Source organism: Amblyomma americanum, chromosome 8, assembly GCF_052857255.1.
Source record: "Amblyomma americanum isolate KBUSLIRL-KWMA chromosome 8, ASM5285725v1, whole genome shotgun sequence".
Classification (NCBI taxonomy): Eukaryota; Metazoa; Arthropoda; class Arachnida; order Ixodida; family Ixodidae; genus Amblyomma; species Amblyomma americanum.
Window position 1 is genome coordinate 73,174,157 of NC_135504.1, and position 13,002 is coordinate 73,187,158.

General features: G+C 50.0%; 1 protein-coding gene and 1 non-coding gene across 2 annotated transcripts in view; one reads left to right on the top strand and one right to left on the bottom strand.

The window, feature by feature from the left end:
- Positions 1–5,429: 5,429 nt before the first annotated feature.
- On the bottom strand, positions 5,430–5,502 carry TRNAV-AAC (transfer RNA valine (anticodon AAC)). The gene has a single exon. It is a non-coding gene; the product is annotated as a tRNA-Val (tRNA).
- A 637-nt stretch (positions 5,503–6,139) lies between these two features.
- Positions 6,140–13,002, top strand: part of LOC144101916 (mitochondrial thiamine pyrophosphate carrier-like) — a 41,839-nt gene continuing 34,976 nt past the window's right edge. Inside the window, 2 exon segments of the mRNA XM_077635137.1 lie at positions 6,140–6,422; positions 6,845–7,000. Of these exon segments, the coding sequence (XP_077491263.1) occupies positions 6,297–6,422; positions 6,845–7,000 (282 nt within the window). The 5' untranslated portion in view covers positions 6,140–6,296.

A 13,002-nucleotide genomic window follows, 5' to 3' on the forward strand; every position in this document is an offset into this window, starting at 1 on the left:
CGGAACTTCGCTGCTAATGGAGGTTGACACGGGAGCAAGTGTATCCGTCGTATCTGGGGACACATTTCACCGAAAGTTTCCGTCGGCACGTCTGAAGCCTTCAACTGTTGTGTTGAAGAGCTACTCAGGTGAACTGTCTCCTGTAATAGGAAGTTTGCCTGTGACTGTTCAGCTGGGGAACCGGAAGTGCGAGGAGGTGTTGTACGTTGTTTCTGGTGATTGCCCGTCCCTCATGGGGCGCGGTTGGATGAAGGGTTTTGGTTTGGAATTATGCAATGCGAGAGAGCTCAATGCTGTGTCGTCGCTTGAGGATGTACTGGCTGCGTACTCCACTGTTTTTGATGGCAAACTTGGAACTCTCAAGGGCGTGGCTGCCAAGATCACCATTCAAGACAATGCCAAGCCAAGGTTTTTCAAGCCTCGATCTGTACCGTTCGCGATGATCGATCGTGTTAACGAGGAGCTGCTCCGTATGGAACGCGCTGGAGTGCTGCAACCGGTAAGATCATCAGAATGGGCTGCACCCATTGTGCCTATTCTCAAGCGCAACGGACAGATTCGAATCTGTGGTGACTTCAAGGTCACGGTGAATCCTGTGACTGTGCCGGAGAACTATCCGATACCGCGTGTTGAGGATCTATTCGCCAGACTGAGTGGGGGTGAGAAGTTCTCCAAGCTCGACCTCAAGGATGCCTACTTGCAAGTGGAGCTGGACGAGGCGTCCTCGAAACTGCTGACCGTCAACACGCCAAGGGGGCTGTACCAATACACACGCCTGCCTTTCGGCGTAACCTCAGCACCGTCGATTTTCCAGAGGGAGATGGGCAACTTGATGCGCGGTCTACCACACGTGGTCGTGTACTTCGATGACATCCTGGTGACTGGGCGCAATGATAAGGATCACCTTCAGAACTTGTGCCGAGTACTGCATCGCTTGAAGGAAGCCGGTCTGAAGCTGAAGCTTGACAAGTGCACCTTCATGGGTCCAAAAGTGGAATACCTGGGCCACGTTGTCACGTCGGCTGGTTTCCATCCTAACCCTGAAAAGACTGAGGCTGTGCTGAAGGCCCCCAAGCCTAGCGATGTGAAGTCACTGCAAAGTTATTTGGGACTGGTAAATTTCTACCGGCGATTCCTGCCAAATCTGTCTGCTGTTCTTCATCCACTGAATCAATTACTTGGAGCCAAGACACCGTGGATGTGGGGTGCTGACCAGGAACGCGCGTTTAGGGAAAGCAAGGAGTTGCTGGTGTCTGCTGCGGTTTTGGCACACTACGACCCTAGGAAAACATTGGTGCTGATTTGCGATGCATCACCGTATGGAGTGGGGGCTGTGCTGGCTCACCGTGAGGACACGGGCGCTGAGCGTCCGATCGCTTTTGCATCAAGAAGTCTCACATCAGCTGAGCGCAACTATAGTCACTTGGATAAAGAGGCACTTGCCCTGGTGTTTGGAGTGACCAAGTTTCGCCAATATGTCTGGGGCAGAGAGTTTGAGGCGGTCACCGACCACAAGCCTTTGCTAGGCCTGCTCTCCGCTGACAAACCCGTGCCAGAGACGTGCTCTCCTCGAGTGCTGCGCTGGTCACTGATGCTGGCCGCTTATAACTACAAGCTTAAGTACAGACCCGGAGCCAGCATCGCCAGCGCTGACTGCTTGAGCCGGCTGCCGCTGCCTACTTCGGAACACACTGTTGAGCGGCCAGCTGAAGTATTCATGCTTGAGGCTGTTTACCCCAGGGTTCTGGTGGCGTCTGTTGTGGCGGAAGCCACTTCCAAAGACCCTGTGTTAGCAAAGGTTCGCGAGGCACTGTGGGCTGGAACAGAGCTGCGGGATCCTGTGCTAAAGCCATATGCCAATCGCACAACGCAAATGAGCGTCCAAGAAAATTGCATCCTGCTGGCTTCGCGAGTGGTTATTCCTAGTACACTGCAACCTCAAGTGCTGCGTCTACTCCATGAAGGCCACCCTGGAGTTTCAAAAATGAAGGCAGTTGCTCGAAGCCATGTGTGGTGGTCGACCCTGGATGAAGACATTACGAATACAGTGCGTGGATGCCGTGTGTGTCAGGAGAACCAGAGAACTGCGCGGCCAGTAGCTATGACGCCATGGCCGTATCCCGAGAAGCCGTGGTCACGAATTCACATCGACTTTGCTGGACCTCTCAAGAATCGCTACTTGCTGATCGTGACGGATGCTTTTTCAAAATGGATAGAAGTTGTTCCTGTGACCACACCATCAGCAGATGCCACGATTCCATGCCTACGGACTATGCTGCCCATGGTTTGCCAGACGTGATTGTGTCGGATAATGGGCCAGCATTCGTGAGTGCCTCGTTCAGGGAATTCCTTCAGCGCAATGGCATAAAGCATGTGCTGACGCCACCGTATCACCCGGCATCAAATGGTGCTGCGGAGCGTGCAGTGCAAACTATCAAGGCAAAGCTGAGGAAAGCAGTGGGTGGAAGCTTCGACTGTCAGCTAGCCCGCGTCCTGCTGAACTACAGGTCAACGCCGCACGAGACTACTGGGTGCTCCCCGGCTGAGTTGATGATGGGGCGCAAGCTGAAGACAGCTTTGACCCTACTGCGGCCTGACATGAGGTCCACAGTTCTTACAAGGCAACTAAAGCAGAAAGTTGCGCACGAGCAGCATGCCCATCGGACGCCGCTTGTGCAGCCAGGGGATTCTGTATATGCACGAAACTTTCGAGATGGTCCACCCTGGTTTCCTGCAATGGTGACTGCTACATCGGGCGACCACATCGCCGATGTCACATTGCCTGATGGTCGGTCCTGGAGGCGACATCAAGAACATCTGCGACACGATTTCTCCGCAACCGAAGTGTCTCCGCCGGCTGCAGCAATACATCAAGTCGGTACACGTGATGTGAGTGCAGATGACCAACAGACCTCTGCCATGCAATCACACCTGAATGCCGGCAGCGAGGACGGATCTGTACAGCACGAGGCTCCACCAAGGGATAATTCAGCACTGGGTGTGCCGGTTGATCCAGAGCTTCCCAAGTGTGAGCCGCAAACACCACCGTTGCGAAGAAGCTCCAGAGCAAGACGGCCCAATGTACGCTATTCGCCGTGAGGCCTGTTCACGTTACCTTCTTTGTGTGGGTGGGGAGGGGTGTCGTATTTGGCCAAGAGTCCAACAGATGGCGGCACCGCCCCATTGCTGTGCTTAACTGCACAGTTCGCGGAGCGCGCGAACATGAATAAAGTCAGTCGTTCACCGGTCTCTGTGTTGGCTGTTCGTTCTCTGGCGCTCGCCCGCAACGCGCGGGGCTCGAACATCACAGATGTCCGTGACACCATTTCTACTGAAAGCATCTAAGGGCAAACTTTGGGCCGGCAGACTGGCGAACCAGTGAGCACAATATGCCTCTAAGGCCGAAAGGGCGCACTTCGGATATTTCTAAGTGGCGGCTGGTGACATCCTGCAGCTGTTCCTGAATCAATTTAGAATTTTTCAGTTTAACTGCCCCGTCTCCAACTGGAACAATCGCCACTGGGATGTCCGTGACACCATTTCTACTGAAAGCATCTAAGGGCAAACTTTGGGCCGGCAGACTGGCGAACCAGTGAGCCGGACCCCACCCGTGGAAGCTAACGACATGCCGTTAGGCCTGAGGGGACATTGCCCCTATCGGAACAGCACCAAAACAAAAAAAACCTGGCCAAAATCCCCACACGTGGAACGGCCTCACCGACGAAAGAAGACGGCAGTCCGCAGCGGTCGGCCCTCGGAAAACTGCTGGAGATAAGAGTGAAGGTCCTTCACGTCCACCGAGCAAGCGTCCGAGCACAACCCCTAGCCACCGACTGAATCCCGATTGAATCTGCTGCACAAGCGAGAGCTTCTGGTCTGCGCGAGGCAGGTCGCGCCAACTTCACCTTCATCAGCGCCGCTGATGCCTGCGCCGCTACAAGTCTGCTAAACACAGCTAAGCTACATAAATGCTAAAATCCAGAAGTGATGCAGTACAAACTACGTGTTGAGTATATAAGGAGCATAAATCAACAGAACGAACTATTTTCACGAGCGTATATACTCCAAATCTAACACCCCCATTTGGAGCCAATCATATCTTGCACGTTAAGCAATATTATTTCATTTAGTTATGAATATGCGATGACAAAAGCAAGAAACGAAAATGAGCGGACCACGTTGCATATATATTCTATTGGAAAAAAAAACATGAATTTATACTTAGCCGCCTTTGTCGCGAATACTGTGCAGACGTACTGAGACGGGATTCGAGTAAATGTCCGGGATATCAGCCGATTGGGATATGTCAGGGTATCTAAAAGAAAGACTTTCCACTGACATCCCTCAGAGTTCTCAGAGTTGTTAGGATTGTAATTAAGAAGGGTACATGCTAGGGCAAATGTGAATCAGGAGAAAAACGTAGCTAAAAAAAAAAGATGGCTGAGAAACACGGACACAGTGCTAACTTCCAACAATAATATTGCACACGAAGGGTGGTTTTCTAACGCCGTATCACAACTGCACTATCGTGGACTGAGCCTTGAAGGTCGCCGCGGCCCGTCAGCCCGATTATCTAGAGCGGCCCGAGGGCCCGTCGCCGTCCTGCTCATCCCCCTCCCACTTCACCCATCATAACCTGATCCGCTGAAGTGGGTCTAATAAGCTAGCTTATTACCAACAAACCAACCATCACTGCAATGTTTTTTTCTCAATCTCTGTTTTTTTTTTCTTTTCGGCTATAATTCGATGTCCCTGGGACCTTGTGGTGTCACTGGGAATCATCTGCGCTGGTACATGGCAGACACTTTAGTGCCTAAAACCTTCTAGGCACTATTAAAACACTCCGCTCATCGCTGGCTCGTCTTAAGGATATAAAGTGATGTCTCAAGTGGAGATGACTGCGACAGTGATAGCAGAGCACCCAAGCACGTCTAGATGGGGGAGGTCTGAAACCCTCTTCCAGCACACAGTATCAAGCTGGTGCCACTTGGTAAATGCCCCCAAGGTTGTTGCTCAGCCAGTAGCTATCATGAATGGAGCAACTGAAACCAAGTGGGCACTCGCCATGTTGGCTCAGTGGTTAGGGCGCTCGGCTACTGATCCGGAGTTCCCGGGTTTGAACCCGACCGCGGCGGCTGCGTTTTTATGGAGGCAAAACGTTAAGGCGACTGTGTGATGTGCGATGTCAGAGCACGTTAAGGATCACCAGGTGGTCGAAATTATTCAGGAGCCCTCCACTACGGCACCTCTTTCTTCTTCCACTCCCTTCTTTATCCGTTCCCTTGCGGCGCGGTTCAGGTTTCCAACGATATACGAGACATACTGCGCAATTTCCTTTCCCCCAAAACCAATTATTATTATTATTACTAAGAACTTGGTCACTGACTCACTGCTCCATTCCTGTCAAAACGCCCGCTAAAAAAAAGAGCTGTGCCCGCCAGGGATCGAACCTGGGACCTTCCGCGTGTTAGGCGGATGTGATAACCACTACACCACGGGCACAGAACAAGTGCATGCCGCTGACGTTTAGTAAACTACGCAGCATTTTGTTACAGTTACGAGTGTAGCGTTCACTTGTTACTCTAATATTATAACCGCACTATATGCAATGAACACAACGCACAAATGAACATGCCAGTTTACTTGTTTTGAGTACCGAAAAATCAATACTCTCCGGGTTCGTGTAAGACGACGCCAACGTTGGACAACGCTGACGCAGCTCCGCAAGGTCATGACGCTGCATGACGAGCTGTGAGATTTTTATTGCTTCGTTCTCAACGTTTTTATCTGGCCGAGTACGTCAGTGGCTCTCATGGCATAGAGCTACTACTACCTCCTCACCGCGCTTTACCCCCCTGTCTCATGGTGCCCATAGTAGAGTGTACTAGAATCTATGGGTAGAGTTAGAGTGTACTAGAAAAACATTCTAGTACACTCTACCCATAGAGTGGCACCGCATTCTTAGCGAAACTTGGCCGTGGCTACAGCAGGAGTAATGAGCATACATTTCTAATGCTAAGAATTTTTACTTTCAGACGTTTTATTACATTTGTGGCCCAGTTAGCAAAGGTACGAGCGTTGTACGAGGTAAATTTTGTGCGACCAGAAAGAAGAGAAGGCTGGCGTCGCCGCCAGGGGTGGGTCGCCATGACAACGCCGCAAGTTGCCAAGCATGGCGGGCAGCGTGTGCGCGACGGCTGCGTGCTTGAATGGCGCGTCCTCGCCGGGCTGACCTTCCGCAGAATCCTTTTGGGGCGTCGCTGGAGGAGCAAAGAGCGCATCGATGCCCGCTTTAGATGATCGGACACGCGGGCGAAAGGGACGACCTCGCGAGCGTCGACCACATGGTCGCCGGCGCGATCAGCGGATTCGTCACTCGCTTCCTTTGCCAGCCCTTCGACGTCGTCAAGATTCGCTTCCAGGTGAGTCCACTGCCTTTTCCAATTGCGCCGCGATGTGCCTCGTGTGACCTGCGGTGGACGCGCTACTCGGCATGGCCTGCTGAAGAGGCGCTCGTCGAATAGCGCGTCCTCCCACAACGTGGTCCCTACAACTCGGGCCCAGTTTCGTGTTTTTAGCGTTCCCCCTGACCCCTGAAAGGCTGCTAGAAAACTTCTTACAAGGCCTCTGTGTGAGCATTGAAGGACGCTTATTATATGCGTTAAGTGCACGAGTAAACTCACGTGTACTGCCTGCCGTGTGTGTGCCAGTGTCGGCTGATCGCGATCGAGGCAGCTACGTCGCCCCGATAACTCGTTGCGTCAGGAGCGCGCAAAGCTAGCCGCGCTTTTCGAGGAGCACGTAGTTCTCTGATCATTTGAACGCCGTGCTGGCGGCGGCGCAGCTGCAGCTGGACCCGATCAAGGCGTCCCACCCGACGGCCAAGTACACGGGAGTGTGGCGCGGCACCCTATGCATCCTGCGCGAGGAAGGAGTCACGGCCTTCTGGAAAGGCCACGTGCCCGCTCAGCTGCTGTCCGTCGTCTACGGAGGAGTTCAGGTGAGGCCCAACCTAACGACACCCATCTCGCATGCGTCATGGTGACAGCTGACCTCGGGGCGCCGTCCCATTCTTTCTAGGTTTCTGATGCAATGCATGAAATCAGAAACCGCGTTGTGCGGGTCGCGCTGCGGTTGCTAAGGGCAAATTTGGCTTGCCTAAAACGAAATCGCAACCGACCGGAATCCGATAGGTTTCAACTGGAGTGGGTTTGGCCCGATCGCCGTCTGCTGGCGTCCCCGGGCGCAGCAGACGACCATCCCTTTCCAGTGGCTGCCTCATTTTCGTCACCAAGTGCGCTGGGGTAGCCGTACGCACGCCTTGTGACGCACTGACCGGCCAAGGTCGAACCTCCCTCGCGTCCTTTGCTCGAGGAGGTGTACGGGCTGCGTTGCGAAACACCCGCGCGTAAACAAACGAAGGGAAGGGAAGGACGACCGTGCAGCTTTCCAGGACGTCCGCGCCCCTTGTGACGCGGCGTGCGTTCTCTCACCCCCCCCCCCCCCTCTAAAATCATAAAGAAAGAAAACATGTGTGGAAAGAATGGGTGTTTCACCGTTCTATAACATGCTGAAAGCCAGGGCTATAGAAAATGCTTCTCAGGACTTTGAAAGCTGATATTTGTATATTCCCGTATTCGGGGCTGACGTGTGTTTCTATTGCTTGAGTGCTACTGAAAGCCACGTTTGGCACCTCCCATGGTGAAGCTAAATTAGAGTTGTCATTTCATACTGTGGAATATATCTTCCGGAATCAGATCGATAAAACAGGGATGGAAATGAAAACATGTAAAATGTTCTCCTCACGCTGTTCACAACAAAAAAAAAGCCACGTTTACGGGTCCGAAAGTCAAAGAAGAAAGATAGGTTGTAAAATAATTCAGGTCTTTCCTGTTACTGTTGCACTAGCAATGGCTGTCTGTGTTAATTTTGGACACACTACAACATATTCTGCGGACAAAGTGCAGAACACTGGACTCAATCTTGCATCACAAGAAGTCGGCACACTCCATGGAGAACAAACAAGCAGTCATTCAGCAACTCTTAAGTCAATCACTTCTATGTAACTAAACTTCTTGACTTGCGAATTGTCTTTTGTTGATCTAGTCGGCATTCCACTTTTGCTGGTTCTGGCTGCACGCAAAGACAGCTTGTGCCAGTTAGGTGTCTGTCTACCTTACTATCAGTACTTGTCTTTGTACAGTGCCAGTACCGGCGTACACTTCTTACACAATTTCATGTAAGCATCAGTAAGGAAAGAAATAATGAGAGCAGTGCAAAAATGAGGACAGCGGACAGAATAGACAAGGACAAGCGTGACATGCCCAATGTGTAGCATTAATCAAGGAAAGAACTCTGCTGAACTACTTTTTTTGCTTATTGTATGTGGGCAGTAATTCTCAGTGCATGTTAGGAGGCTGTGACCAGATTAGTGCATGCTTCAGAAGTATAGAACCTCAAAAAGTAAGTAAACTGTAGAAAGATGCACTGCCCACCTCTGCCTATCAGTCTAGAAACCTCTAAGGTAAATTTAGAGTGCATTCGCAAGGAGCCAAGTGATTTTGTTTCAGCAGTTTGTTAAAACAAAGTTTTGTGTAGTTAACAATTATTTAAGCTCATTGCTGACACATTGCATAAGTTCATTCTGCCTAATGTCTTTTTTTGGTACTCATAAACTTGGTATTGTTTATGATTAACTCATTTTGTGATGTGTTGCTTTAATGAGTGCAGTGTGTTTCGAAGAACTTGCTAACAGCGCAAAAACATGCCATGGAGGGAACACACACACAAATATTCCTTCCATGTCCTGTTTTCATGCTGTTGCTTAGTTCGTGGCATCACGCACCAACGGGTGCAAATGACCGCATTTGTCAGGTTTATTGCAATGCGTTATCATCAAGCTTCACCATTGTCAGTCTGGCAATGCCAAATGCTGGGCAAACACTATCTCTCCCACTAATCAGCCCTCACCAGTGCGAACTGTGGTCACAGTTTCCACGCTGCCCACCTCACTGTCCTCCTGAAATGCTTATCTGTTACCCTAACACACTGTCTGTTGATCTGTATCATTACACACTCCGCACAGGCATCTTTTCTTATCTTTATTTGTACTGGGTCATCTTTAACTTATGATCTTGTGGCTAAAAACAGTGCTTACACAAGACGGAGCAGAGTGTGAACACATTGTCATGCACCCACTCTTCTCTTGTGGAGAACCTGTTTTCCCCTTCCATTTCGACACGGCCCATCTTCACCATCGTGCGTCAGGACAGCCCCGGCTGGGCGAGGGGGGAAATATTTCTCATGGGGGAACTGGAAAAAGCAACGGGAGCACCACCTCAAAGGCTACACGGAACTCCACGGAGCCGGCTAGGGTCTCTTCAGCATCCGGCCAGCGTTGCGAGCGTTCGCAGCAGCACGCTGTCATGACCTTTCGCAGCAGGCGCACAGAGAACTGTCGTGCCTGGCCGCTTGACTTCGGGTTCCAGGCAGTGAAGTGAGTGCAGCAAACGCGCGCTCTCAGCACCTTCCCCAGCAATTGCTTGGGGATGGCTTTGCCCCAAGAATACGGCGCGCACGAGAGAACCCGGCCGCCATTGTCGACGCATACAAACGTTCGCCGCCAATACCTCCGAAGCCGTGCCCCTCCCCCAGCCATTAAGTCAGGAGCCCTTCTTACATAGCCTTCTATTTCCAAGGAATGCCTCGATGATGTTTTTGTAGTTCGCTGGCCTGCTTTGTGTATTTGCAATTGTAATAAATAGCATATCAGTGTTCACGCTTTGTCGTCCCTCCCCTTTGTTCCCTCGAGTACGAACCCCTCCGCGGTTAGCGAGCAGAAACCCTGCATCCGCGGTGTGAGGCAGCGGGGGCGGAAGGCTGTCCCCCAATATTTCCACACTCTGTCTCGAGGAGGTGTACGGTAGGCACTGTATTTCGCCACAAGGTGATGCACCAACTAGGCCTGCTGTTCACCTTGCTCAAGGACACTCACTCCTGTTGGTCCATGCTGCTCTTTCTCAGTCTCCTAATGCTGCCCCTGTTGCTTCTGATTTGGTACTTCACTGTGTGGTGTAATCCATGTTTCTCACAGGATGTGGCTTCCTTCTGGGGAATGTGCAAAAGTTGATCTGCTTCCCAGAAAACTGGTTGAAAACTAACACACATGGCGAATCAGGCATGACCCAGCTCCACGAGCACCTGCTAAGTGGCGAGTGTCTGTTTGACAGGTGTCGCCATCTATTGCTCACTGACATGATTTGCACATGCGCAGCAGAAGCTGGCAGATTGTTTTCAACCACTGGAGCTCAAGGATTCGAGGCACACATGCGCAGAGTGGCCGTCTGAAAAAAGGCAGATTGCAAGCCTCTTCATTAGCCTTCGAGTACCTGCCCAATAGGCTGGCAGCTGGGATACAAATATTCTTTGCTTTCCTCTCTTAGCAGTATTGATAACTTGTCATTCATGACATGACAGTACCTATCAAATGCCCTCTTTTTCATTGTTATATTCCAAGCTGTTTCAGTGCCCGCATCTGCAGTGTCAACTTGTGCCAGATAGATCCTTACTTATTCTAATTCCTCACTGCGTACTGTGAGCTGCTGTTTCCTCCCCTGGCTGTTGAAAACTTTTTTTAGTTTTCTTCATATTGATTTTCAGCTCCACATTTCAGCTTTGCATGTTTAGGTCATCAGCCATGTGTTGCATTTCCTTTCTCAAATTGATTAATAGGAGACACAGCTTTGAAATCCCAAAAAATGGCTAAGAAGCTCATTTTTGTAAAATCGTTGTATCCACTTGTATGCCTCATTTTTTATGCTGTCCCAAAGTTTGATAGCCGCAATCTACCTGGAAGTACTCTAAAAAAATTGTCTTGAGATGTGGCAGCTCTGCATTGCAGGGAAACGTTGGGAACAATAGGTGCTTTTCCTCCGTTGTGGCTTTCTGATTAGGCACTCACCTCGTGGAGCAGATTTCTTCGCACCTTTTTTGTCTGGTTTAATCAGTGTTGGCAGTAACGCATTACAAGTAACGCATTACAAGTAACGGCGTTACCGGTAATGCGTTACTTTTTCGGTAACTTAGTAACGTACTCATTACCATTTCGGAACTGTAACGGGTAACATACGTTAACATTTTTTCGTAACGTGAGGTGTCATATTACTAGTTACATTTTATTCTAGTTGTCCCCCCCCGCCCTTTTTTCGGAAAAAGAAGTGGAGATCACCTAAACTGATGTTGCTAATAAACAAAATGTAGAGGTGATCTCGACGACCCTTGTTGCATGCCAGAAAACACCCGCCCTTGATGACACACCCAAATAAAAAAGAAGAGAATACCCATAAAGCACGAAACATGTGCAAGAACACGCATTCATACACTTGCTTTCACCTACCTCCCCTTCCAAACCACTCACACACATAACCCTCTAAAGAGTGGAAGCATGCCGAGCATTTTGGAACATCACATTTTTCAGAATTACTGTAAATTTGATGAGAGTTCAGCGATGTTGTCTTTGTGAAGTTAGAATTTATGATGATGTGTCATTTTGTGTTTAATGTCACATTCAGAAAATGGCTTCACCATGTTCCACAGAGTTCAAAGCCATCACATGTAACTCTACAGGCAGCTTTAGGCCACTATAACATTGCTAGAAAAGTGCAGCGATGGCATAGAGGTAGATCGTCTGCCTCGTGTGCAAGAGGACTGGGGCTCGAATCCCGGTGGCGCGCTATTCTCCACCGGGTTTGAAAAAGAAAAAAACTCCGCGTGTCGACGGAATTGCATAAGCAGGCCTCGGGTGCGACCTGATCTCGGTGACCATAACTGACAACGCACTTCCTCACCAGAACAGAATTTGGCCACCCTGGTTTAGTACTTGGCCACAGCCTTCCATGAACAAACCAATTAACCTTTGGTCCTCAGTCCCCAGCGGCTGCGGAGCAACTGACCAAGGCGGTGGTCAGAGCTGTGACGCAGCGGAGGGTGCTAAGAATCTCTGGCTCCGGACAGGCCGCCATTGGAATCTGAACCTGGCAACGTTTAACGCTACAACCTTATCTAGTGAGGCTAGCCTAGCAGTGCTGTTCGAGGAACTAGCGGGCATTAAATGGGATGTCATAGGGCTTAGTGAAGTTAGGAGGACAGGTGAAGTGCATACAGTGCTAAAGGACGGGCACATACTGTGGTATTGCAGATTAGTGGGTAGATGAGAACTGGATGTGGGATTCCTCATTAATCAGTATATAACTGGCGATGTAGAGGATTTCTATAGTATTAATGAAAGGGTACAAGCTATCGTAATTAGGCTTAATAAGAGGTACAAGCTGAAGGTGGTGCAGGCCTGATGACCAGACTGTTGAAAGCTTCAGTGCGAAAGTGGGCGAGAAGCAGGCTGGCGACCAGGCGGTAGGTGACTATGGGATAGGTTCTAGGAATAACAGGGGAGAGCTATTACTAGAGTTTGCAGATAGAAATAATTTACGCATCATGAAAACCTTCTTCCGCAAACGAGAGAACAGGAAGTGGACCTGGAAGAGCCCTAATGGTGAGACTAAACATGAAATCTACTTCATACTATGCACTGAACCTGGCATCGTTCAGGATGTGGACTTCCTCTGGAAGGTGCGTTGTAGCGACCACACAATGATAAGGTCTCAAATTAGCTTAAACTTGAAGAGCGAACGGAAGAAGCTAATGAAGAGGAAGTCCATTAACGAGCTAATGATAAGAGGGAAAATAGAGGAATTCAGGATATCGCTGCAGAACAGATATTCAGCTTTAACTGAGGAAGACGATCTTAATATTCATACTAGGAACGTTAATCTGACAGCTATGATTACAGAGTGCGCAGTAGAAGCAGGCGGTAAGACGGTTCGACAGGATACCGGCAAACTATCTCAGGCGACGAAAGATCTGATTAAGAAACGTCAAAGAAATGAGGGCATCTAACCCTACAGACAGAATAGAACTAGCAGAGCTATCGAAGTTAATAAAGCGCAA